At 46.8% G+C, this 27,981-nt stretch overlaps 1 protein-coding gene across 1 annotated transcript in view; it reads right to left on the reverse strand.

Moving 5' to 3' along the window:
* Positions 1-555: 555 nt before the first annotated feature.
* Positions 556-27,981, reverse strand: part of FGF18 (fibroblast growth factor 18) — a 70,890-nt gene continuing 43,464 nt past the window's right edge. The window contains exons 4-5 of the mRNA XM_057415120.1: positions 18,736-18,842; positions 556-1,627 (exon numbers count right to left, since the gene is read on the reverse strand). Coding sequence (XP_057271103.1) covers positions 1,361-1,627; positions 18,736-18,842 — 374 coding nt within the window. The 3' untranslated portion in view covers positions 556-1,360. The remainder of the gene's footprint in view (positions 1,628-18,735; positions 18,843-27,981) is intronic.

A 27,981-nucleotide genomic window follows, 5' to 3' on the forward strand; every position in this document is an offset into this window, starting at 1 on the left:
TGCAAAACACCAGGCAAAGCTGGCTGGACCAACCCGGAAAGCAAGTTACTGACAGGCTGGGAGAACTACACAGGGAAGGGAGAGGGATTTGCCCCACCGAGGGCAAGGTTTGAAAGATACAGTATTGGATTAAATAGCTGAAACAAACAGCCCCTCTCAAAACCTCTGGTGAAGGAAGCACAAGCCATACGTCAGTATGTGTGAATTGAGTCAGGCGCTGATTTTCCAGTTTACCTTCTGCTTGGCCAAAGCTTCAGGAAATACTTGTTGGGCTGAAAGGGATCAAATACAACTCTGGCTCTTGAAAAATACCAGTGTGGAGTTGAGGATTCTCCCACTCTCAGCCCATCATCACCCATGCGGGATTTCTCCCTTGTGGGAACACCAAGGGAAGAAGACAGCACTGAGGAAAAGGAGGAATTGCAGAATTAACAATGAAGATTATAGTGGGGAAGCTACCCCAAACATATCCTGCTGACCTCACATGAAAGATAAATATGCATTAAAAACCCCACTACTCGGGGAGGGGAAAGAAGTGTGAACAGCAAAAGTATGTACACGTGTTTTAAATAATTTTTTTAATTGTTGAGGCAGTAATACTTGGTTCATGGAACTGCAATATACAGAGAGGTGAAATAAATAGCTTATATATATATAATATATATAATATAGCTGGTTTTAAAATATTCCCTTATCATTGGTGTACTAGGTCATCTTGTAGTCACTTGAATGTAGTTAGCAGCATTCTCCAGAACTGAGCATAATGCAGGATCACGGAGCCGTGACACCTTATGTCGTCAGAAAGGTTACAGAAGATCGATGCGTCGAGAACTCCACGGAAACTCACTCACTGCAGCACACACCATCTTGTCTTGGGCCGGCGGGCAGCAGACAATAAATAGATTACTGCAAAAACCGGCACTTTTCGGGGCAGGGTCTCAGTAACTTTGGGAAAGAACTTTGGTTTTCTTTGGTTTTTTATTTCCTTATCTTTAATAATCACTTGGTTGGTTGGTTTGTTTTTCTTTTCCTCCTCTGGGGATCTGCTTGAAAAGTTGTCCTTTCCAAAAAAAAAAAAAAGCAAAATAAGCACCTGTGTGTCATCAACAACAAGAAGTCAGTTTAAATAGAGCAGTTCGGTTTGTTTTTCAAGTCACAATAAATCCCTAACAGCTTTTCCCCAGCGTTTGCCATCTAGTCTTTATTCCTTTTTTTTATTTTTATTTTTTTTTAAACACAATGTACAAAAATAGAGCTTCTTCCTTATTTTTAATGTAAAAATATTCCTCTGGTGCAGTTTTTTTTTTTTTTTTCTTTTTCGTGGTTTATTACTGTGACACTGTTTGTTTTTTGTCTATTTTTAACTGGGGTTGGTGGGTCGTATTCTCTTAGTCCTCTTGGTGACTGTTGTGTACTTGAAAGGTTTCTGTATCTCCACTTGCCCCTTTGGGTACCTCTTCATGAAATGTACATCTTGCTGGTTTTCCCGGGTCTTGGGCCCTTTCCGTGGCCTCCCTTTTTTGGTGAATCCAACATACCAGCCTGAATATTTTGCTGACATCAGTGCCGTGTAGTTGTTTTCTAGGACTTTCTCGATGAAGACACACTCCTTGCTGGTGCCATCGGGCTGAAAAAGGGAAAAAAGGAGGAAAACATTCATTATCCAAATGCAAGCCCAGTGACCAAAACCCGACTTGGCATAAATAAAATCATCACATCTGGACCTTGTTTTGGGTTCAAACATTGTTAATAGGAGCCGTAACGAGCATCAGCTGAAATAAAAATGAATAAAAAGTATAAAAGCATGAGATCATCATTTCATTTCTTAAACACTGCTATCCAAGGACAGAAAGATGTTTCAAAGACAGTTGAGTTTATCCAGTCCAGCTCCTTCAATTCCAAGGAAAGCAAGATATTTAGCTTTGCTTTTTCCACTAGGAAAGGAGGATGAATTGAGCTTGTGCCAGGAAAACATCATCCTTCGTCAGAAAAAAAAAAACAAATCAGAATTTTATCTAGGCCAAACAACAGTGTTTCCCCTTCTACCATTTTGCTATGTTTTATGAAAAATCTTATGGACTCGCATCCGTACTACCCAAATCCCACTAAAATCATTACAAGCCTTAGTCTAAAAGTCTTCCCAGTGCTTTGAAAACAATCCCTTGGCAGCATCCTGGACATGATACCTGGCAAATGAACCTCATGTGGAACTCCAGGCATGAGCCAGCGGGGTGCAGGAGGTGTTGAAACCCCTGACCCCACTCCACTCCTTGGGACCCTGCAGAGCACCGAAGCCAGCAGTTATTTCCCAGCCACACTGCACACCCCAGGCTCAGCTCCAACTCGCATCCCTGATGCTGGTGTTGTTACAACAGTAGTGGAAAGGGCTGTTCCCATGGCAGAGCGACTGCTCGGATGAAACAGCATCCCACCAGCACCCTGATCGGATTGCAGCTACAGGACGGTGTGCAGCAGTTTTCTCAGCCACCAGTCCCACCACAGCTTCACTGCCAGAGTGGGTGACCCAAGCTCCTGGTTTTACACCGTGTCTCAGAGTAGGCTTTGGTTTGGAAGGGGGTTTCGTTTCTGGTGGCAAAGGGGACACGGTCCTTCCCCTTTCCCAACCTTTCAATCTCAGCCTAAAAGCAGCCACACAAAGCTCAGGGACCTGGCTTAGCAAGGCATGCCCCTAAATTACCTTCCTCCGTGCAGAGGAGCTAGGATTAGCACAGAACTGGAGGCCAAAAGCTCCTGAGGACGAGTGCGGCTCCCCAACCACCCATACTGCTGGGACTGACTCCTTTCCCAGTGCAGCCACTGGACTGAGATGTTGGCAAACAGGGCTCAGCTCATCTTGGTGATCTAGACCAACAGACCCAGAACTGGACTTTGAATGCAGCAGCACATGGACCTCTGGCTTTACACGGCACTGGAGAGAGTTGCAGCAACACTCAGCAGCATCTTTAAGTCCTTCAGCACAAAGAAAATTCTTTTCACATATAATATTCTGCAAAAAAATATGTTTTGCCCTTTAACTGCTGAGATACTGGTGCTGCACCTAGAATGTCATATGTTGTGTACACTTTGTTTTATGCATCAAAAGATATTACAGAGTAGATACAGGCTCACTTTAGCCCTGGGTGTTTTATGGAACCCAGACAAGGATAAGCACAGCATGGAGCATCATACAGAACCTAATCTAATGCTCAAGAAAGCCAAATGAAAGATTTTCATCATAGTACTAGCCCAAACCAGCTCTCCACTGAAGTAAAATAATGAGTTTTTCAGTACCTCAGGTCTATGCTTGCACCTCGGATTCCCAGACAGCCATGTACAAGCTACAAAAGGATCTGTGAGATGGGAACCATCAGGCACAACAACCCAAGCTGGAGTCACACAGGCAGCAAGAGAGGGAAAGCTTTGCCATCACCAGCCTCCAGGACCCGCCATCCCTTAATACCTTCAGCAGAGCTTCTATTCAATCCATGCAACAATATGCGATGCTTACTCTAAAATCATGAATGTACCATCCTGCCCAAAGGGTCTCATTTCCACGGGCAGGTCTCGTTAAGAGGGCACAGGAGGATCACAGCAACTTCTGCATCACACAGACTAATCCAAGGTCTGTGTTCCCTATACATGCCCCCTGTACAGGGCAAAACCAGCTCTGCCACAGGACCAGCATTCTTCATCCCTGGCTAGGCACAAAGGTCCTCATTTTATCATCTACAACTGGAAGCTCACAGATGCTTTAATGAATGGCAGAACTGGGTAAAGCTCAGTGGTTCCAGTCCCTGGGGGGGGGGGGGTTGTCTCTGAGCCCTGGTTTGATCAAAGCCACATGAGTGGGGAAGGGGGAAATCAGTCGACACCATGGGGTTCCACCAGGTTTCAATGGGAAGCCATAAAACCAGCCCCAGGTTTCTCAGGGCTCAGCCCACTACAAACCCTTCCCCGGTGAATGGCGAATTCTTAAACAATACCATGGCTGAGTTTCAAATCCACCCAACCCAGGTGCTGATGAGCCGACCGGATCCGTACCGCAGGGGGAGCAGGTAATTGGAAGGGCTGTTTCCCGCACACTCGTGGAAAGGTCCTGGATTTGAGCCCTGACCTTGTTGCTAGGAGAATTAAGGCTTTTTATTTTGTGCCATTTGGGAGGTTTCCGCTTGTACTGCAATGTCAGTTTCTCATGGAAAACCAAGGCTGGAATGAAAAGAAAACGTGTGTGTAGGAGGGGGGAGTTATTCTATTAATAACAAAAAAGTATTTACTTATACCTCCAAATCTGCCGACAGAGCCTAAGACGGAGACAGGAGGTGGAGGAATAACAAGGTGCAACTTCAGGCCAACCTCAGGGCTAATTTGAAGTAAACAAGGTGCATGAGATAAAATAACTTGCTTCTGGAAGAGGAAGAGCTAAATGATTTGATAACACGGAATTACAGTAACATTTACAAGTACCTTGAGATAAATCAGGATAAGGACCTGACTTCCCCAAACAGAGCATTCCTGTACGTGCTAAGACACGTCAGAGGCAGACAAATGATTTTCAGATACTCACAAGACGATTTTACAGCATCTGGTGTAATTCCCAATAGAATAAATCGCTCGCACATGTTACCTACACCATGGAGAGCTGGAGCTCCATTAGGGGGAAAGGGTTTCTAAGGGTTTTCAATGACCTTTAAGTGTCACTTTGTTTTCATCAGTGACCATCACATCAGGTCTTATCATGTCCCTGTTTAAAGGGCAGTAAAACATTCATTGGGTCTGTCACACATTCCCTTGCCCCTCCAAAAAGGGGAGGATGGAAAACGGAGACAGCTCTGGGTGAGCATCTCCCCGTGCTTACCCTTTCCCAAGAGCTCCCAGTGCAAATGTTGCTGCTATGGGGCTGCACCCTCCACTGCAGCATCAGCCGGGAGGTGCTGCCAAGCCACATTTCATACATACTTAGCTGTCAGGATGCACCTTGCAGAGCACTCACCCTTCAAAACATGGAGGCTTGGTTTGAACTGGTGTTTTAAATAAAGAAGAGCTCTTGAAAGCCTGGGAGCTGTGCAGGAATTGCCTGGCCTGGTGTGATGCCACAGCCACACAGTGAGAAGGACCCACACCCAGCCCCGCATCCCCACCAGCCCCACATCACGGTGTTCCACATGTGCGTGGCAGATGAGCTGCTCCTGCATTTCACTCACCACCACCCCACGGGCAGCATCTCCAGCCGAGCTCCCTGCTCAGAGCGGGGTGAGATCCTCCTTATACCTGTCACAAGCCACCCCCAAATGGCCAGTTTTGCCCCCAGGAGCAGCTGCCTGACCCTGCGACAAAGCCATGCCACCGCGGAGGTGACACCTTGCAGCTGAGCTCTTTGCAGAGGTAATTCAGAGCACTTTTTGTTTGAGCACACCCCGGGCAGCCATGGGAAGGTGTGGTACCCGTTAGCCAGGCTCCGGATAAATGCCTTATAAAGTGCCTGCTCTAAATGACGCCTTCCACAGAAACCCCTAGGGCATCACCCAGGTCCAGGCAGAGGCAAGGGACACCAGGAACTCGCATAGCCCAGGCAGCATGAAGCACGGGCTCCAGCAGAGCATCTCCTCTAAATAATAGCTGGGAACCAGCTCCAAGTGCCCTGAGCTTACCAAGGAGCAGCACCGGATTGTTTGTGCAGAGCATTTGGCGACAGGCTCTCCGGTATTAAACGTGAAACACATTGAACTGACACTAAAGCAGAATTAAGTGCCAAAGCATTTGCTGCTTCTACAATTACACTCTGGAGCGCTTTGGTGCTCCTGCTCTCCTTTTTATGACCCAACTTGGTCTTATTGTAGTTTGGCTTTCTCGTTTTAAGTTCTCCAAATGGAAAGGATCAAAGGGCTCTTTGTTGTCGTAGCAGGAGCGCTCCTCGGAGCGAGGCATTCCTGCCACTAACAGCTTGCTGCTCAGGGGGAATTCACGGCTGCCTCTGTGCCACCAGCCTGAGCCAAAGCATTAGCAGGTGCAGCAGCCGCCTCCTCCCCATTAGCCTGCCACACTAAGCCACCTGAGCAGCTTTTTATGGGAAAGGGAGGCCAGGGCAGGTTTTCTCATTTGTGCTTCACAAATCTGGCTCAGTGGGCACCGGCAAATCCAAACTTCACTCGGCTTTTACGGCAACAATAAGCTCACGCAAGCGGCTCCGGTAACACCGCGGTGCGGGAGAGATGCCTCCAAGACTGAAAGGTTTCTCTGTTTGCAAAGATCAGGGCATGAATTAAGCCCTATGAGCTAGGCTGTGTTAAGCTGTTGTTAGCTAAGCTGATGTTAAAACACTTCCCCCCTCCTCAAACGGTGCCGCAATTAGAAGCTCTCTGGGTAAAGGCAACTGAATGTGCTGATGATGTGCTGCAAATAATAACAAACACCAAACCGCGTGGAACGTGGCTGTGACGACCCGGGAATGCCGGCTGGGCACAGGGCACAGCGAGACTCCACCTTTCAAGTGAGAGGAGGGGGGCTCTCCTCTCTAATTATCACCTTACTGCAAGTTCAGCCCCCCAGGCTGGAAATCAAATTGTGGCGATACCAGCCCTCCATACAAGAGGGACCACTTCCCTCAGCAAGCAAAGCAAACCCCTTCTTCCTAAAACCCCTGGAGCATGCTTGAGCAAAAGGTTTCCAAGAGCACCTAGGGTTTTTTCCAAGGAAAACCCTTGAAAACAGACCCTTTCTGCATCCCTTCCTACCCCTCCACCACCATACAGACAGACAGGGGGGTTCCCGAGGAGCGGTACCCTGCCATGCTGGATCTCACACCACCCCCAGGCGCAAGGTTCACCCACTGAGCTTTGCAATTACTGCAAAGGGCTGGTAAAATTCCCCTCGCACGCTGGCACTGTTACATTCACATGCTGGGGTATCCGGAAGAAATCCTGCCCTCTATTCCCTAAATTTCAGTGTGGTGACAGTAGGGTTTTTAGGGAGACGTGCAGTAAACCACTCCTGAAGCATCCCCAGATAAAGGCCAAGGGCCAGTACACCCGGCAACACTGGTAAACCCTCTGAAGCCCCAGAGCTGTTTCCACAACATGCTCCTAGTGATATATGATTTTCAGGAAACATTATTTCTCTGGTTATGCACACAGTCAGACAGGCAACGCTCAGAGCCTCCTCCAGACCCACTCCATGTGGCTTGGAAAATCCCGAGCGGAAGAAGGTAAAGCAGGAGCTGTGTTAATGTTGCAGACCTTAGCACTGCCACCTCTCCCCCTTCACACGAGCACCTTTTAAAGGTAGGTCAGAAAGCATGACAGAGAGGTGGGTACAGTGGCTGCCAGATCCAGCAATGCTGTGGGAGATACAACCAGCAAATCTGAGTGCTCTGGCTGCTGGTAAGCTGGACCCAACCATCCTCATGCACTTTGAGGGCATTATCAGAACAGATCCATCATATGTATCCTGATGCTCAGCATCCTGGATTTACAAGGCATCCTGACCACAGAGACACCTCTTGACCCAAATGCACATTCTTGCTCCTAGACGGGGCTGTAAATCAGGGAAGCTGCATCTATAACTGCCAAGAGTTACTCAGCTTCATGCGCGCTTCCTCCAGCTCTCTGGCCTCTGAACCTGCACAATCCTCTGAGGAAAATACTTAGGAGTCGTGATGGGCAGTTCAATAAAAGAGTCTGCCAGAGCAGTGGAGAGGTTAATTATGTGTACAGGACATCTAAGTGCATTCATGGAGCAGGGGAAGTAACACAAAACCCACGCAGAGGAGACTCTCCAAAGAGGGCACATCTCCAGCCAGAGGCCCAGTTGCAAAGTGGCATCGCCCAGGTTTGCACCCAAGTGCACTGGGGGTACATCCCCCTCTCCTGAAAGCACACCAACATGGGCATGGTTGTGCATGCATGGGGCAGCACCTGCAGGCTTTGCAGAGCCCTGGCCCTCTTTGTGCCAGACACAAGCTGCAAGCACCAAGGAAGGAAGATACTGGCTTAATTTATTTTTTTTCTTCTACCTTTCATTCAGAAATTCCACTTTTTCTATTTCCACTATTTCCAGTATTTCTAACTAATGCTTGTTCAGTAACCCCCACACTGCCCTGGAAGAGCATTTTGTCACAGGATAAGAGGAGGAAACAGAGTTGAAAGGAGTGTTTGGAAGGAAGAAGCAAGCAAGGCTGAGGTTACTCCAGGACATGCCTTCTAACCTGCTCCTTCCATCACAGGCACATTTATTGCCAACAGTACATCAGGACAGCACACACCACTATTAGAGCAAACGAGGCTGGCATCATCTGGGAAGATGCACATTGGCTTAATAGAAATTCCCAGTACATAGCTACATGTACTTACTATTAGTGATGAGAAACATCCCCCACTTTTAAAAGGAACTTTATGAAACCAATAGAAAAATATAGGAAAACCTAACCTGAGTCAAAGCAGTGGGTTTCCTGCAATAGGAAGCTACTGCTTCAGGAGATATGAAACCAGGGGCAAGTTTCAGGCATGACATCTGAGCAGATCTATGGCATCTACTGTTACCCGTGCCTACTGATTCAGTTACACATATGCTTTTAGGTGCTTCTAGGTGCTAAGTATGGTAAGAGCTGGGAAAGCATTTTTACCCATCCATGCCACGTACAACCTGTGGGTTAAATGCACTGGTGGCGTTTGCTGTGTTTCCTTTTTGAGCAGACATTTTAGCTCCACAGGCTAGTCCTGAACTTTCTCTAGAAGCCAGCATATTTTGGGTAAGCATAAATTCATTATATAGGGACCTATGCCACCATAGGGTTTGGGGATTTTTAAATTTGTTTAAAACACCAGGTCTAGAAGATGAATGGAGCAAGAACACGGGACTAGAACAATTGCTGACCCCATAGCAGGTCTGGTAAATCCCGAATTTATCCACATTAAAACAAGCATACACACCGACTTTCTAAGTTATCATCTCAAATGAGTGCAATCTCATTCAGATGACATTCTGGGAGTGACACCAGTTTCCCTGGGGCAAGTTTAAATCAGTGGAATTCAGGTCCAAGAAAGGTCACTGATTGTCTGTAGGATGGCATTAGTTCTCTTCATGCCAAATTACATTACTAAGAAATAAGAGAAATCCATGATCAAATCAAGTGGCATCCATAAAAATGATCACGCAGAATTGTTCCAGCCTGTGAATGACCAGCTTCTATCCGTATAAAACAAATGCAAGGCTTTCCATATTTAGCCTCCCTTAGGAAAACTTAGTATCTTTAAGTACCCAAAAGACAATGACAGAAAATGTCAAGAACAAAAATGTGTTTAAGCAAGACCTACTTTTCTTTGACCTTCATTAGCATTGTAATGACCGTATCAAATGGACTCTTGCTACTCTTGGAGCATAGGTTTTATTCTCTATCTCAAAATCAGCCTCTGTTCTCACTTCATCTCCAAAAGCAAATTGAGAGTCAAGTAGAACAGTCCTTGAAGAGCAGGATCCACCTGAATGTGCATCTCAGCTGCATCCACTTGAGGACAAGGCTGCATTGCTTTGTTCCTTGTTGCAAGTTAAATACATCAGCATATTTGCAAAGTAAAGTTTAGAAGAAACATCACCCTCATCCTAGAGATGCTCAAGACCAAGAAAAATTGCAATTGGCAGATAAGATGCTCTGAGGGAAGCAATTAAATTCAGCTTGATACTTGCCAGCACAAGATGCATACAGCATACCCTCCCCACCAAAAGAGGCTGAGGCATGACCAGGGCTCAGGGATCCCCTCTCAATAATTTTAATTAACATTTAACCTTAGGGAACTGAAATATTCCAACATGACACACAGCTGCAGCCACCAAGAACCACAGGGGACAGGACGTTAGCAGCTTTATGGCGACACTTGCTCCCTGAACACAGAAAAGATTAAATTAAATTATCACGGAGCTTTCAAGAAAGTGGTATTTTTAACCTGGCAGGGGATATACAGCTACCAGCCATGGAATAGGAAAAAGATGTAAGGTCAAGCTTGCAAGTCTGGTCTGCAGTGTGACAGCCTGGACCAGCACTCACATCCTCGGCTGAGCAACTGTGACTCTCTAGCATAAAACCAATATAATGAAGAAATCTGGTTTTAAAATAAAAGGACCTTTAGCTTTATTTTAGAGCCAACCCTTAGAGCATTGTGTCTGTGCTAAGAAGCCTAAGTTAACTGAAGATGCTCATGTACAGCTAAAACATTATTGCAACAGCCTCTTGACCACACGGACTGGCCCAGGAAGTGAATGTATTAAGTACTGGTCCCATCTTGGATGTTCCCACTACCATCCAAGGAAGCCTGACTCATAGGATTCACAGTTCAAGCTATGCACAGCTCCTCTACCCACAGTTTGGTTAAAGCAAAACCTCCTGTCCTTGCTCAGCCTGAGAGGAGCAGCATCCATCCGGGCTGCTCAGGAAACTGCAAGAAATGAAGGTAGTACAGAAGGACTTCACATAGATCTTAAATATTCACATTACTCTTACAAGTTCTTAGGTGATGTCCAGCCAACACTGTCCATGTTCTGCCTGGCAAAGCAGCTAAATCCAACCCCAGCAGCACACTGTGGACATAAATGAGCCTAATGATGCTCTCCATTTCTGAAACCCATGACCTAAATCCATCAGACCGTGCAGGTAAAATGAACACGCAGCACTAACAACTGGTCAGCAAAGGGAAGACAAATGCCTGTGTGGTGGCATAAGCCGCTCTCTTCATTCAGTGCCATGAATACCACAGTCTTCTGGCTCAGACAGCTTTCAGGGCTTTGGCATCCAAGCTTATGTGCTCACACAGACTCTGTTAAGAACTGATGCAGTTTTAACCATTTATGAAACAAAGGGGTCTTCCCCATACCAGTATGTTTCTTCCACCTCCTCAACTTCTTGTGCCACGTGAGCCCAAGCACTGCCAGCGTTCCCCAGCTACCCCATTCCCTCTGCAAACTCCCCCATGTCTCCTTCCCAAGCCTTGCAGCTGCTCAGTATTTAGCAGTATGCACCAAACTGCTCTCCCTCTTCTGCACACAGAGCTTCCAAAGGACCCCTCTCCTCTCCCTGCTATCCCACACCACTACAGAACAGCTCAGCTTCTTCCACAAAAAACCATTACCCACATTCACATCATTTCCCCTCTCCTTCCCACAACCTCCAGAGAAACTTCAGAGCAAAACACTGCTGTAAACAGATCACCACAGCTACAGCACCAGGACAAGGCCCATTGCTCATAGCAAACATTAAGGCTGCAAAGGTCCAGTGAGCTCACACAAACTGCTACCACTTTGAAGGAACCACGGCAGCACCGGAACCCATCCACTCTTGTGCCAAGGCAGCCTCAATGCAATAAACACTGGAAAGTAGTTTCACTGGGCTCAACCATAAATGGCTTCTTGGGAATCATTACTTGGTGTGCCATCCAGAGCAAGGATTCCTGGAAAAGGCAGGTAACACTCGAGTTCTGATGGCTGCATCTGCTCAAGGGCAGGAGCTGTTCCAGTGGGGCTGGAACCCAGCACAACAGTACTCACCTCAGGTAGTGACACCCCATGCCTGTGCCACCTACAGCCTCATCACGGTGTGCAGAGCCACTGCAGCCCCTCAGGGAAGGTGCACAGTGGGCTCTGGCCAGGTTTTAGCACATTACACCTACTAAGAGGTAACACAACGATTATTGTGTCCACACACCCTGAGCCTGCAGGGTAACAGCACCCCTGCTATAACATCTACCAACCCCTCCTTGGGAATTCTTCTGACATTTCCAGCACTGTAGAGATTTGAAACTGAAGTAAAGGAACCAGACAATGGAAATTCCACCAGCATCCACCAAAGTTTGGATGGGATGCTTCAGATCACCCAGTAATAGGAAAGGAGCAGCTATGAGAGGTTGCAGTGTTACCAAAAGCCTCTTAATATTTGGAGAATGGAGGAGCATGATTGCTGATTTTAGCATCCACTTCTGCTTTTACGTCATTGAGAATTTCAGCTTCTAAGTTTTCAGACCAATAATTCAGGTGTTTTTTTTGTTGCACTGGATGCAGGAAAAAGCCTGATGAGATGAATACAGAAGATCCTAACAGCTCAACTGAAAGAAAACTGGTTTTGTCATCTCATTGCTTTAAGACATTTGCAATCCTGCAGGCTCAGATTCAAGATTCTTTGACATTTGAGGCTGGTTTCAGACCAGGTCCCTGTTCAAAGTATGACAGCGTCCAAGGCTGCTTGGCTCCATCTTCCACTGAAGTCATTTATTCAGATGACCTAAAGTAAAACAGACTCACAGAGGAGCAAAAGCCTGGGAAGAATTCACTTCACAAAAGGACCAATCCCACCCTATATGAAGAACCAGACTGCAGTTACAATGAGATCTGAGCAAGATCCAGCAACAGCCATGTCAAGTTTTGCTTCCACGTGAGATGCCAAGTCAGAACAGTTTACAGCTGAACATGTCACAGAGACTCCCACAAAATGCACGCTATTAAACCCGAAACCCCACTAATTCTGGTCATGTTTTTGTTGCAAATTCAGCATTCAGTCACAGAAAATGTTAGGTTTTACAAGCCCCTTTCAAGCAGCCCAAATACTGCGTAACTCCGGGAAAAATCCTGGATAAGCATCAAAACCCTGGGAAACGCAGAGTTCTGCCCCAAATCCAGGCTGCAGTTAGGCGTGGGTTTCAATATACAAGCTGAAGAGGGCAAACACCTCATTTGCTGCATCAGTTTCAAGCTGCAAACCTCTGAGTGCCCCTTGAGCTTGCCCCTCACCTCCCAGCATCTCCGCAGCGCATTTGGCTGTCAGGACAGACCCCAGCAGGAACTGGGACAGGACTGGGGTAAGCAGCAGGCCTGAGGCTTGGAGCTCATCCCTGAGTCTCCTTGTCTCAGGCTAACACAGACCATTGACCTTACAGCAAGGCACTGTTTTCCCTTCACCGGTGTTTCAAAGGTAGCTTCTCAAGGAAGCTCAACCTCAGCCTTGAGCGAAGGTCAACTGATGAAAAAGCTGGTCCAGGTGCACGGATAAGGCTTTGGGGAACCAACCTTGTGTCTCCTACTCAGGTAAATCTCCTTGTCTTACAAAGCATGGCTCCCACTGAACCACCTGGAGCTCCTGTGACATAACAACCTTCTGTAGAGCCAGAGGTATCCTATGCATTGGCCATAGTGAGTGCCTTCACTTTTTGATGCTGTCAGAGGTTTTTTAGCCAACTTTCCCGACTAAACACACACATGCTTCAAGAAAACCCCTATTTTAAAGCTGTAATGTAAACAACCCCAAATTATTACTATCCCCTAAAGGGTCCTGCTGGCAGGCATCAGTGATAAAGCTCTGCCAGAGCAGTCTGGCATCTAGCAACAATTTGTTTGTTGTCCTGCAAAAATACAGAGAGCCTTGCCATATGGTATTAGCAACTTTCTGGTAACATTCAGAAATATATTGGCTTGGAAAACAATTATCACAGCAGACAAAAATCTTACATCTGAGGGGCAGGTCTCTGCTGTAAGCAGTGTCAGCACGGTGCTGGTGCTGGTGCTGGTGCTGGTGCTGGGTGGAGGCAGCGCTGGTCAGCAGAGCCATGCCACTGCAGCCCTTGGCACAGCCACGCTTTGGCTGGCACAGCTTTGCTTCATAGGCTGGACTGTGCTTGAGGGCACAAGCTCAGCACTGCTTGTCTGTGCTTTGTGCTACATCAGCAAAGCTGTCCCCAGAAAGCACCCCACATACCTGGCATTGATCTGAAGCAGTGTGCAGCCACCCTGACTGGCCGGGGGGGTTCCTACCTTTCACCAAACAGCTTTTCCCCACTGTTCACATTAAGCATGGAGAATGGAGGAATAAACCCAAACTCATTAAATTGCTTTTTCCAAAAATAATGCACCTATATGATGCTTTTTCAAGAATAACGTGTATATAATGATTTTCTGAATGTGTATATGCCAGCTCACTGAGGATTTATGAAAGAAACCCAGAGAGATGATGAAAGCCAGCATGTGGATTTGGTGGGAAATCACCCATTTTATAGTATTGTGCACTCTCAGGCCTGAATTCATAGGAAGAGCTGAACTGAGGCAATGAACTGGGACTTCTTGGGATACGACTTTACTGCTCTCACCTTCTGTAGAGCTGGCAGGGATGATACCTGTCATAGACCCCATCCTGTCTATCACTTTTCTAACTCTGCCCCTATTTCTGCAATCTCCTTAGCCACATCCTATCTCAGGAGGATTCACCCCATTTACAGTGGTGTGGGAGCTTCCTACAGGCTCACAGCATCAAGATTACAGCCATAATACATGGAGCAGCATCACATAGGGGCACAGCACACAACTGACAGCCACCATGCTCTACCAACCCCACCTGCATGCTGAGTCCCATCCCACCCCGAGACAACAGCTCCAGCACCCGCCACCTGCATCTCCTTCCTTAGAAGACTTCAAGGAGTGATTTAATGCACTAACAGAACTATTCTCAAAATGAAACCAACAGGGAACAATATTGCTGCTGAATCTGGAAAAGACTTAATCTACTTAATGCCATGGAAGAACATTAGTGGGATTACTTAGAGCATCTTTGGAAGAAACTTCTGGATCAAAGATGTGCTTAGTTTTTTCCCCATTCTTCTCCAATCTCCTGGATTCCTTCCAGTCATTACTGGCATTCCCTACTTCTATACCTTGCTCTCAAACCCGATGTCTCCCTTGCCACAGTCTGCAATAAGCACCCTTTCCTCCCACTTTGTAGCTCTGGAGGAAGCCAAGGTCCATTCTCCTCTGCCCCTTGGCCAGTCCAGAAAACCAGGCCTACTCTCTCCCTTTATAGTCTCCTAGTGTCAACCAGACTGTGTGATCCCACAGGTGGCTGGTACAGAACCATCAGAATTCCCTGGTGACAGTGCCTGGGATTAGATGCTCTGACCACCACGTCTCAGCCACCAGCCCCAGCACTGGGAAAGGGAGAAGCTTTGATCACCCTGTAATGGAGCCAACAGATCCATTTAAGCCTCAGAGATATCTCTGACCACTTGCAAATGCTCTCCTGACCAGGGGGCTGGGACAGGGTAGGGAAGGGAAATCTCTACAGCATCCCTGTTCTTGAGTTCTTGAGTTCCAGGTGGCCAGGCATGTTGTGCCTTGTCACAAGTGGACAAGTCACATTGCTCCTCTCTGTGGAAGAGGAGCTGAACCTCTCAGTCCCCTTCTCCCCCATGGTTGTAAGGAGCCTGAGATAAATACACAGAAATAATAATTGTAAAGGTTTTCTAGTAAAGCACCTAACATTTCTGTTCTGAGTTTTCATATTTTAACCTCTCTCCTTGTAATATAACTCCACCATAAAGCCTGGAGAAGAGAAGTCTCTGGGGAGACCTTAGATCAGCCTTTCAGCACCAAAAGGGGGCTTCCAAGAAAGATGGAAGTAAACCTTTTAGCAGAGCCCGCTGTGATAGGACAAAGGGGGATGGTTTCAAACTGAAAGAGATTTAGACTAGACATAAGGAAGAAATTTTTTACAATGAGGGTGGTGAAACACTGGTACAGGTTGCCCAGAACAGTCGTAGATGCCCCATCCCTGGAAACACTCAAGCCCAACTTGAAAGGGGCTTTGAGCAACCTGATCTAGTGGAAGGTGTCCCTGCCCACTGCAGAGGGGTTGAACTACATCATATTTAAAGGTCTCTCCCAACCCAAACTATTCTATGACGCTATGATAAAGTTCAGTGGTCCACAAAAAACTTCAGCAAAATCATAAAACTTAGGACCTGCGATTTCTACATAGAGGCACCAGAAACCCACAGGCAAAATATATATATATATATATATGGTCAAAAGGAAAAAAAAACATGAAATGAAACGTTTCTTGGGCCTTCTTCAACATAACACCAAGGATCAATGGAAAAACACAATCACATTTGTTTTCTCCTGGTGCTGGTCATGTTTAACAGAAAAGTCACTCCCTGTACACTTGCCCTGTCTCCAGTTTTCATAAGCAGCACATAGAGCATCAGTGACCTCGCAGTTGCATGCTATGACAATAAATAAAGTTAGAAACGTTATTTGGGTTAGAAACCCACAACAACTCCTTTGGTCCCCATTGGTCACAAACACACATGCAGTAGCAACTAAGCAAGGGAGAAAACACCAGGTTTGGGGCTCCTGAGAAAGCTCCATCAGATGGCTCCCGCTCAGAAATGCTGTCATGGGTGCAATTTCTGATGAATGAATGAAAAGACACAAGGCTGCTCTTCTCAGCCTGTAGGTTAGTCTGTTTGCCTGCAGCACAACTGGCTCTGAAGTGGGGAGCAAGCCCCATCTCTGCAGCTCTTGCATTCATCACTCACTCCAGCTGAGAACAACAACCTGCTCCGGCCTGCAGTACCCTTTGTAGGTGATTATGGGAAACAAAAAGGACTAAATTCAAAGCAGGTTTTCAAGTGTGGGGGGGGGTGTCCAAAACTGCTGACTGAGGAGGAGGACAAAGCCAGATGGCATATGCTGGTATTGTTAGGGATTGTGCAGTGTAAGGCAATAGGAAATGAGCAGAGAAAAAGACCCGGGTTGGTCCCATGGCTCCTCTCTTGCCAAATGAACATACCAGGGTGACCATGAAACAATCAGTTTATGGGTCTCATTCCCCTCCACCCCGAGACTGAACTTAAATATTTGTATAAGCCCAGGCATAACTTTTATCTAACGTTTTCCTTGGGGTTTACTGGATGTTTCGAGCATTCGAGCTAAAAAGCATTCCCTCAGACTCTTGCCACAAAAAGAGCTGAAACCATGATACTAATTAAAACCACACTCCTTGGTATCAAGAAGCCATGCTATTATTTTCTCCTTTTGCTCATGAGAAGCTGTTAATACGGGCAACGCGTCTGGAACATTTTCCTCTCAAACTCCATGCTCTATACCCCCTCCTGCTCAGGTCGGCTGGTTTGCGAACTTGTCAGCAGTCTGGGGTGGGAAGGCTCGTACTGCCAAGCACAGGTTTAGTTCTGTTTTTAACAACAACCCATTTGCCAGCTTAACCTTATGAAAAGCACATCAAGAAGACAAACCACAGCACCTCGATGCTGCACGAAAGGTGACAAGCTAAAGAACTCTCCTGCCTTGGCGCCCAGTGGGCCCAATCAAGGGATGAATCTTGCCAAAATATACCATACGTTTTGGAAAACAGCCTCTGACTTTGCCAAGATGCTCCTGGACACTCGGATTAGACCAGAAAAGGATGTGGGTTGCACGGCGCACCACTGCTGATCCATCCTGGGCTAAGGTCAATTGAAGAAAAAGGTAAGATTTCATTCTCATTTTACCATGCCTAGTTTGAATGCTTCTAAGGTCTCCATTACTGTGGTATCAGCACCTCATAAACGTTAACAAAATTGTCCTTACAATGTTTCAGGGCAAAACTCTATTATCCCATTTAAAGGGTGGAAAATCAGAGCACAAAAATAAATCAAAATCAAAAGGCAAGGTTTGTGTTCAGTGCAATCTTTAAAAGCACCCACGTGTGTCCTGAGAGGGCTAAATCCAGTTAAAAACGAAGTTTCCCTGTCCAAGATCAAACAACAGTGTCTCATCCAGAGCCTAATTGCACCACAGAAGAGCAGGAAGCAGAGAGAACCGACTGCTTCAGTCCAGCCCTCCCGCAGCATCAATTCCCAAGTCCCTACCAATCTGAAGCAGCATCCTGGATGCTGCCTACTTTGCCAAGCAGCTCTGCAGCAGGCAGGAGCTGGCTGCCTCAGCCGGTGGCTGCTGCGAGAGATCCGGGCTTAGGAGCATCCACACCATGCACAGGGACAGGAGGGGAAGGCACTTGTCCCGCAGGTGTCACTCTCAGGACCACAGAAGTAAATACTGCTTCATCAGAGCAACCTGGTTTCTGGTTTCTGTTAGGGAGCGCGGCTTTCACTGCATTGACTCAAAACAAAACTCAGCTTCCCCTTTTAACAGCCACAGAGATGCCAGATTTTAATTCCTGGGGTGTAAAGTGCAGGCAGTGGAGGAGAGGGGCCTTTGAGATCTTCTATTTTACATGTACTTTCTGGTGATAGTTTAGCTTTGAGCAAGCTCCTGCCTGGTTAGCAAGCTCCTAGGTTCGCCAATACAGAAGAGCTGCCTAAGTTACAAAACCAAGTTAATAGACAAAAAAGTATGACTTCAGCAAAGGAGTTAAGCTAGATGGGTGAATAGCTGTAATTTGTTGCATGCTTCCACGGTGCAGGGATCCAAAGTAATAAAATGTTCCTGTAATGCTAGAACCGTGAGGCCCAGCCCCAGTGTGATGTTTGGATTCCAGTAAGAGCCCTGCCACAGCATCCATTGGCTCACCACTGGAAGGAGCCTTATGTGCCTACCTCCCTGGTGCTGACCTCCCTGCACAGCCCTCTGCTTGTCCTTTTCTTTTGAATTCCCCTCCAAAGAAGGTTCAAGTAATGAAGTTACCGCGGAGGCAGCCACAACAGTGGGATGCCAAGATGACATCTCACGTCAACACAATGGGAAAGCACAAACCCATCCATATCCAAAGGGGAATCCCAGGGCTGGCTGCAGAGCAAAATATTAGGGGGGGGGGGGGGCTACAGAAGAGCATGGGCTGCCTCTCAAACCCCACATCCCCTCCGTCCTGCTTCTCATTTGAGGCTGACAGGCAAAGCTCGGACACATCATTACAGCCTTGAGGAGGCTGCTAAAGGTAACACTCATGTTACAAATGAATTAATAGGAAACACTTACCTTCCCCACTAGCTTGCCTTTCCTGTTCATGCAAAGGTAGAAGTCTGTCTCCTTCCCTTTGATCCGGACTTGACTGCCAAAAGTGTCTGTTTCCACTAGAAGCTGGGCTTGTAAAGGAAGAAGAGAAAGAAAAGCATTTACCAATGTGGTCCAATTAAGTCAGAGCATGCAAAGCCCATCAGCACATTGTCCCATTACCTCCACTTGAACCACACCACACTGGGATGCTCTGCAAGTGACCAACCCAAGGAACCACCCAGGGCTGAGCCCCAGGCTCGGGCAGAGGTGCAGACACAGCATATCTTCACTGACCCCTGTATGGATGCTCTGGGTTAAATGCCTGTTTAGCACAGAGTGTGCACATACACGTGTGCTCCATCTATCTACACCAACCCCACTTCCCCATCAGCAACACAAAGCTCAATGCTAGCGTTCTCCTTCATACTACAGGAGGGTTTTCAGAGGGTAAGAACATGGATTTTATCCTCATGAAGAAAAGAGGTTAGCATGACAAGAATAAAAACCCTTTCCCCACAGCCAGCAGCCCTCAAACACTGCACAGAAGTGGTCCAGCCACACACTCGTGGCACAAAACATCACAGTGATCTCCTGAAGGTCACCACTACAGCTAACAGGGGAGAAATTCAGTGCTGCTTGTTCTGTCTGATGAACCCCTGCCCTGCAGACATCCTCTGTGTGTCTAGCCACGTTCCCCAGAGGTCACCAACTGCCTTCTGGCAGTCCAGGTCCATGACTCCTTCTCTAGCTAAGAGAAATATGGACAATCTCATAGTGCCTCACATGGTTATTGAGGCCAGAGCTGGTTTGCAGCACTGCCAGGAGCCGTGGTAGAGGACAGATCTCTGCTGCATCTTCATAAACCACCTGCCCTGACACAACTGTATTTGCAGAGGTGCCAAGCTGCCACCCAGATGTGTATGCACCATGCCATCATCATCTCAAAAATCTGGACACGGCCAAATTCAGTGTTTTATTCCACCTCTGATCTAAACACACATTCCAGTCATGCTCAAGGTTCGGATTCCAGGAATTTCCCTGGAGAGGAAGGAATAGGCAGACTGGACATTTTGGTTCAGATCCACCTCCGATATGGAGGGGGAGAAAGGAGACATGGTCGAAACACAATGCAAGAATGTGTAAGTGTCAGCAAGCACAAATCCATGGTCCTGCTCTGGAAATACTCACGCTTGTAAGACCTGAGCTGTACCGTAGAAACAGAGCCTTTGCCAAACTCTGGAGAATGTTTGATCTGCGCTGCAAAAAGTCACATTCTTTTCGGCATTCATATTTCAAACTTCAAAACTCTCTAAGAGCAAATACGTTCACTGTAAGGATTTACCATGGGGATAGAAATAGGAGTTTGTTTCATTTAAACACATTAATATTTTTCCCACTTGTAAAGTCAGCTTCTGGCTTCTGCAGCAGTGCAAATATCACAAACCTTTAACTCACAAGGGCCCTAAACAGAGTTTTCCCTTTGCAGCTCAGTCATATAGGCAAGGTCACGGTTTTCCAGTTACTAGCTACTTACATTTACTTAGATGTATTTGTTAAACCCGTAATCGAGGGGGATATATTTAAAGCTTGTTTCTGACAGCAGATGGGATAACGCCTTTATTACAGCAGAACATTACTTGCAATCAAGCATAAATATGGAAATTTATCGAAGTCTTTCAGAATTGTACCATGGTTTTGGGGTGTCTGTGACAGAAAGCAGCTTGCAGGTGACAACTGGGTGCTGCAGGCTTTTCTCTCCACACCTGCCAAGGGGGAACTGAACCAGCAACCACTTAAGTGTGGAAGAGCCATCTGAACCAGAAATATATTTTAAGGATATCAAGATAAGCCAAGCCAGGATGGGGAAGGATGGCACAAGGCCAAAGACAGGTCTTCAAGGGGAGACTGACCAATATTGGTATATAACTTGGTGAATGCTGACTGCTCCAAGAAGTCCTGTGAGGCTGCTCAGATGCAACACAGCATTAATAGGCAAGGGAATAGGCAAAGGTACAGAATCCTAGATTGATTTGGGTTGGAAGGGACCTCAAAGCTCGTCCAGCTCCAAACCCCTGTCATAGGCAGGGACACCTTCCACTAGAGCAGCTTGCTCCAAGCCCTCTCCAGCCTGCCCTTGACAATCTTTAAAGAGGTGACTGTGAAAGGTCTTCCCCACATGCAAGCAAAGGGCTAATGGTCAGCCTCAGAGGGGAAGAGCAGCAGCCTGCACACAGGGGAAGAGGTCCCAGAGGTTGGCCCAGGAACCATGGCCACCACCCACAGCACCAAGGAGTCACTCACAGATCTACAGGGTTGAATCCAGCCAGGCAGCAAATGGACCCCGAGCCCCCCACCAAAGGGGTCTGGTGACGGCTCCACAGCTTGCACAAGCAAGAAGAGGACACAGCAAGTTCCCCAGCAGGCTGCAAGGCATTCCTTGTCCATTCCAGTCTCAGTGCTGTGACTAAAGCTGCCAAGCATAATGCTGCACATTAGATACGGGTTGTGGCCAGCCCAAGCAGGAGCTAACATTGATCAAACGCTCCAAAGTGAGAGCCTTGAGCTGTGATGGACAGTCGGTACCCTGCATCTCTCCAAGGCAGGTCCCCATGGCAGCCTGCGCTCAGACGGACAAACCCTCTCCCTCTGCAGCCAGTGTGAGTAATATCCAAGCTGATTTTAATTTGAAAAATATCACCTTAAAAAGATGCCGGTTCCCTGCTGTGAAAATTAAAACCATCTGGATGGAGTGATTTCAAATAATTAATCTAGGTCTCCTTTGGCACCGCTACTAATTAAAATATGATACCTTCCTCCCCCTTGTTTTTAAATAAAGAATTTAAATAAAGTTTAAAGAGCTAATAAAAATAATGTCATAATTTAAAACTAAATGGAAGTCACCTTTCCTGCGAGCTGCAGAGGTTACACCAGCGCTGAGATCCCTCCTGCGCTAATGAACAGCACGGACCAAGCAGGAGCGAATGGGTCAGCATCCAGGGTGACATCCACCCCAGTAAACACATTCCCCAGTACCCTGAGGGGGGCTTGCGAGCCCCGGGAGTCATCCTGCACCCAACGCCTAGGAGTGGGAAGCAGAGGAAGGAGGTTCAGCTGACACTGTCTGCTCCCCGCTGTGACCCTGGTTGCCAAAATACAGGCCAAGGGCACCCGTAGGGACCCGCTTCTGAAAACTCTGAGTCTAAAGATGCTGGGAATGTGTTCTTATTTCTAGGGATCCTTGACCTTCTTTCCTACAAGATAGATCAGTGTGGCTTTAGGGTGAGGTTCAGAACCCAGGTGGCTTCCAGCCTAAGTCATCTCTTACAGTTGATTTCTCCTTTTTACAACAGGCATCTCCCTAAATGCCCTCAGGAGCCAGACCTCGGGCAGCACATCTAGTCAGGTGAACCCCAGCCCTGAACACTGCCGCAGGAGGTCCTGGGGAATGGAAGCTGGCCCAGCAGAAGGGGCCGCTGAGGTCTCCCACCGCACTCACACATGGTAAGGGAAAAGCTCAGTCACCACCAACAGGAGTTAAGTTCACATAAACTTGGCTTGATGTCTGGTCTCCATGATAGTCTACAGCCACAACTAAAGCATTAGGGAAAATCAAAGGGAATTTCCATTGAGACTCAGGTAAAATAGGTCCCACCAAGCCAGGCCAGTGTCCCCACAGCAGTCTGCTGCTCCAGACACCTGACTCCCAGCTCCATTAGTCCCTGGATACATCAGAGAGATTACAATCTTTATTTTCAACAGCCCTGCACTCCAGCCTTCAGATCAGGTATTATTGTTTAAATTCTTTGACAGCTAGATATTCTGATATATTTTCCAAAGGGGGAAAGAAAGAGCAAAAGAGAAAAGATGTCTTTAGAGGGTGAGATCTTCTGCTACATGCTTTTGCCTTATTGGCCCATTTAACCTAAACCTTCCTGAAAACTCCCACTGGAAGAGACTGGAATTCCTCACAAGTCTAGGTGAAAAGGATTACATATATATGCTGAAAAGCTATCTTCCAGCTAAGAAAACATGAAGTCAGGGAGATATGTGAAGGTGGCAGAAAATATGCCAAATCATCTTTCAAATATATCCTGGGAGTGGGAGGACGGGAGCCAGAAAAGCACGGACAAAGAAAAGAGAAAGAGGGCACCTAAGAAGAGCAAGGTTTACATGTACCTATCACAAAATCCTTAGCACCAGCCAGTTTCAGATAAATAAAGAGATAAAGGGGAAAACAAGGAAGGTGCAGAAGGACTGGATACTTTCAGTCTATTCACCATTCATTTTTTTACAAAATAAACATGTTTTACAGAAATAAAGTGCCTCCGCTTACGCTGCCCACTGGCATCTTGCAGCAGGTCAGAGATCACAGATTTCCTGGGTCAAGGGTGCTTAGAGAAGACCAAGATTTTGTTGCCTTTGATGCAATTATGAAGTTGTGGAAGCCACTCTCAGCCCTTAAAACCATTTCCAATTAATGAAGAAAGAGGATGTACAGATACCCCAAGGCTGGGACCTGTGATGGAGGAAGGCTTTCCAGTTTAGTGGCTGTGGTGCTATGAACCCAGACAAGCACGTTTCCATAGCTCACAGCATACACTGTATCTGATGGGAGAGTAAAGTTTACTCTCTGCTAAGACTGAACCCCAGCATGGCCAAGGGTTCTTAAAATAGTTGAAACCTGTTCAAACACAGCCTACCCCCTACCAAAACCATGTGAGTCCCTTACGTGACCACAACATAGGAGAGAATGACCCTGTCTCCACTTCCCATTCCTGACGTAATGACGAGGCAATAACTTCAAAATTAGGTAAAGTCTGGAGGGTCTCATAAAGCCCACAGGCTATGAACGAGTGAGGGAATGTAGGCTGCATCCTCCAGTTCTGTTTGCATACTTGTATATTCCTCCAAACTGTACCATTTTAGACAGTTACAACTCATACAACCCGATTGCCTTCTCAATTATTCAGTGCCAATCAGGAGTAACCACCAAAATCAATAAGGCTGGTGCTCAGGAGGGCAGAGCTCTGACCCACATACCACTGCAATTAGCTCATCCAGTCTGTCTTCAGCGAGCATAGGATATGTATGTCAAATTATTAAAAGGGATGGTTGAGGGGAGGAGGACTGAGAGCAGCTCCAAGATCCAGGCTCCAGATATTTACTTTTTTAAGGCACCACTTTGCACAAGCAAGGGAACAACCAGGTGTTGGAGCAGGGGGACAGCACCGGGAGCAGCACACCCAGTCGTACCCCAGAGTGCTGTTTCCCTAAATGAGATTTTCCATTAAACATCATATCTTTTGCTCAGTCAGCTGATGCAGTGAGGGAAAAGGCATCATTTAGAGTGCATGAGTCCCTCAGAGCATCAACACTTCAATATACACCAAGTGGCAAGTCTCACTGTACTTCTTGCCAGATTTTGGGTTGGGAAGGGGAACAGGACCAAGGGCTCTGTGTGAACAAAGGAATGACTGCAAAGACAACCTGCCACCCATGTAACAGTCTTAGTAGCTCTCAGGAACCAGACAGGTTAAATATTTGCATGGGAGACATCAGAAGAAAATCTATAATGCAGCAAAGACCTCAAAGGCACTCACACTGCAGCAACCTGATCCTGCAAATACTTTCACACAAAGGACTTCACACACATCGGAAGTCTGGAGTGCTGATAAAGACCCCTTCTTTGCTTCAGCTTCCCGCCCCTGCCACCAGCTGCATGGTTGGACATGCTGGGAACACAGCTTTGGACACAGTCCTAAGCTCCCCTCCTCCCCAGCCCTGTGCAGGGCTATCTTCTTGTCCTGACTACCTGCAATCGCTCCATGGAGCACATCCATCGACGTGATGGAGACAAGTGCAGGATCACAGCACTTTCAACAGAGAAACAAGGGCTACTGTTCCCCTCTGAGGAGCACCCCTCTCTGGGTTTCACCTCTGCACTACCGATAAGAGCTTCAGTCTCTGGGAGATGCTTTCAGGCTCTCCCATCTGCAAACCACCATCCTGTCCCATTGCCAGGATGCTGAGCTATCCCCTCAGTGCTCACTGGGCACGTCTGCACGACACGAGGCCAAGACATGCAGAAATCTCCACACTGGTGCCAACCACACCAGCCTGAGCACCCAGCCCAGGACAGATGTGCAGGCATGACACGCTGCCGCAGCAGTTAACCCCGTAGGGTGCACAGGCCAGGATATTAGAGTAATAAAATACCACATGCACTCTAGTGAAGCCTCTGCTATTTAAACGTGTCACACCACTACACCCTGAGGAGAAGGACTTCAGGTGCTGGTTGATGAAGAGCTCCCCATGACCCAGCTTCAGTGTGTGCTTGAGCCCAGAACCCCTCCACGTGCTGGGCTGCACCCCCAGAGCGTGAGCAGCAGTCGAGGGAGGGGATTCTCCCCCTGTACTGTGCTCTGGGGAGACCTCCCCTGCAGTCCTGATCCAGCTCTGGGGCAGCAGCACAAGAGGGATGTGGAGCTGTTGGAGAGTCCAGAGGAGGCCATGGAGATGCTGCGAGGGCTGGAGCAGCTCTGCTCTGGAGCCAGGCTGAGAGAGCTGGGCTGGGTCAGCCTGGACAAGAGAAGGCTCCTGAAGGGGAGACCTCAGAGCAGCTCCAGTGCCTAAAGGGGCTGCAGGAAGCCTGGAGAGGACTGCCAGGTTCCTAAAGGATGACAAAGCTTCCAGACACAGTCCCTATAAACTAACTCTACTCACCACATCCTGGGAGAAGCTCATATGAAAATTTGCTAATTTGAGGTCTTTTATCAGTCCATGCATATAAAAATTGCTTGACAGTTTAGCTGACCTAAGACCAGAATAAATACCAAGGCAGGCCCTAGAGATTTTGCCCAACCTAAAAACAAGCTTAATAAATCCCTGCATCTGTGATTCTATGAAAAATAAAACATCTGAGGACAAAGTGGACGTTATCAGTACCATATTACCAGCCCAAGCCTGCACTACCCAGTGGCCAGTCATCATTTACCCACGTGAAAAATGAGTGTAAAATACTGTCATTCTGACACGGAGCCATTCGCACCCATTTGTAGATGTAAGAAAACAGGATTAAGCAGTGGGGAATCAGACTTGGCCTCTTGCAGATGTTTTATACATAATTCACCATGAGAGACACGAAAAATATTTTGGCAGTTGCTTCCATGATGGTGAATAAGCTTATTTAGACAAGATTCAGTAAAATTGGAGGCGATAGGTTGTGTGCTTTAAAAACCCCTGGGCGGGGAGCAGAAGTGAACAACTTCTGCCCTGAACTTTGCCACCTGCAAACTCTCAATGACTAAGTAGGCCTGGAAAGAGAGACGTTTAAAATGTTAGCACAGAAATTCCTCTATCTCACCAGGGTGTCTTGCAGCCTCCAAACACAGCTCAAGTGGACAGCATTTCTACAGAGGCAGGAAAACTGCTTGACAAGCTGCCAGGCTCTGAGTCTGGAATTAGTGAAGGATGAGCCTCAGAAAAAGTTCAGAAGCTCTGTTATGCTTGAAAAAGCACCTAAAATGAAAAATAAGGGGCCAAACCCTCATGTCTTTGATCATTCTCATTTGAATAAACTGCTACTGACACAGTCAAGCCCAACAGACAAGGACTTCAGGACCTGGCCCTGAGCGCCCAGCTGAAACGCGTCCAAAGCACTGGAGTCTCTTGGGTCTGGAAATAACGTGAACCTTCCTGTGTCCCGCGGAGGGTTAGGATTACCACAAGAACAAACCCTGCTCAAGTTATTTTGACTCTCGTGTTCCCAGTCTCAGCTGAACCCAATGAAAATAGTGATGCACACAAAAATAACAATAAGCAGAGAATGACAACTATGGGAGCCCCACGTACTCTTGCTTCTCCAAAGCCACTTCATTTGAGGCCAGAAGCACGGGACAGACCACACTTCCTCTGAAGCACTCACCCACCTCTCTTGGGCAACGCAGTGGTTGGCTACTCATCCTGAGCAATGGAGTAGGTGTGATGTTACCACCACCATATCCTCTTATCAAGGAGTCCCAAACACATAAATCCCTCCTGTATGCCAACACCATGATGGTTTCATACGCTCCAAAAGTTAGTCCCATCCAGGTTCCATTGTTGTATTTGTGAGTGCTCCAAAACGGGGCTAATCAGGAGAAATGTGTGAAGCATTTGCAGTGCTACTTGAATTTAGATTATCAGCCATTCCTTATATACAAAGATGTTAAGTTCCACCAAGGTTTCCTATTCTGTGCCATTAAGAGTTGAAATTGTGGAAATTAATTTTATGGACAGGAATATAAGCGAGGGGCTCATTGGAACTTTCCCTTCTTCCAGTAACTAACATAATATGCTGACAATAAAGTTGCAGGATGCTCCAGTATTTTCAGTGGGATGCTTGTGGCTCTGGAACCCAGAGGAGCAGAGGCAGCAGCACAACCTACCAGAAAAAAGCATGCTGGCCCAAGGGGAAAATTCCTCTATATTTTAAGATTCTAAACAGGCTTTGCTCTTACAATGGATGCAACAGAATCTCAAAGATATCTGACATATTCTTAAATGAAACAGAGAAAATTGTCATTGTTAGGTAAGAGCATGACTATTTTGGGGCATGGCTTGAAAGAGATGGACAAGTACTGAGCTTGTTTGGGGACAAACATCCTCTGGAGCAAACTGCAAAGCAAATCCCTTGGGTGAAGCACCTTGTTGCAGTGCCCCTTCGAAGAGGTCTCTCCCTAGCAGACACAGCACAATTCTTCCAACTATTCTCAGAGCAGCAGCAACAGAAATAACAACAAAAAGTCAGATATCCCATTAACTTTCCCTTAGCACCTTTGGTTCTATATAGTTATTTTTGGAAACACATTAATCACAGGGCTTTTCTTAAACTATTACCCCCCCATTGGTAAGATTATTTACTTGCTTTTTACTGCATTTTAATTGCATGAGAAGTTTTAAATGTTTGGGGCTTTTTTTTTTTTTCCTAGAGTCATTTGGGACAAAAAGCATCTGGCACTGGGTACTTCAATAAGACCTCTCAGAACTGTAAAATTAGTTTTATGTTTTAATAAAGGCACTTTAAAAATCTCAAATACAATCCTGCATTCAAACCATAAGTGTTTGGATTAAGAAAAGGAGATCCCATGTTAGATTTTTATATAAAAAGTAAATCAAGTGCAGTGCTAAGCCAGTCCTCATCTGTGGTGTTATAACCAAGAGCAGCAAAGGAAAAAGGCAGTATCTCTA

This window comes from Pezoporus wallicus, unplaced genomic scaffold, assembly GCF_028554395.1.
Source record: "Pezoporus wallicus isolate ANWC-B61680 ecotype Strahan unplaced genomic scaffold, APGP_CSIRO_Pwel_v1 contig_4161, whole genome shotgun sequence".
In the NCBI taxonomy this organism is placed as follows: domain Eukaryota; kingdom Metazoa; phylum Chordata; class Aves; order Psittaciformes; family Psittacidae; genus Pezoporus; species Pezoporus wallicus.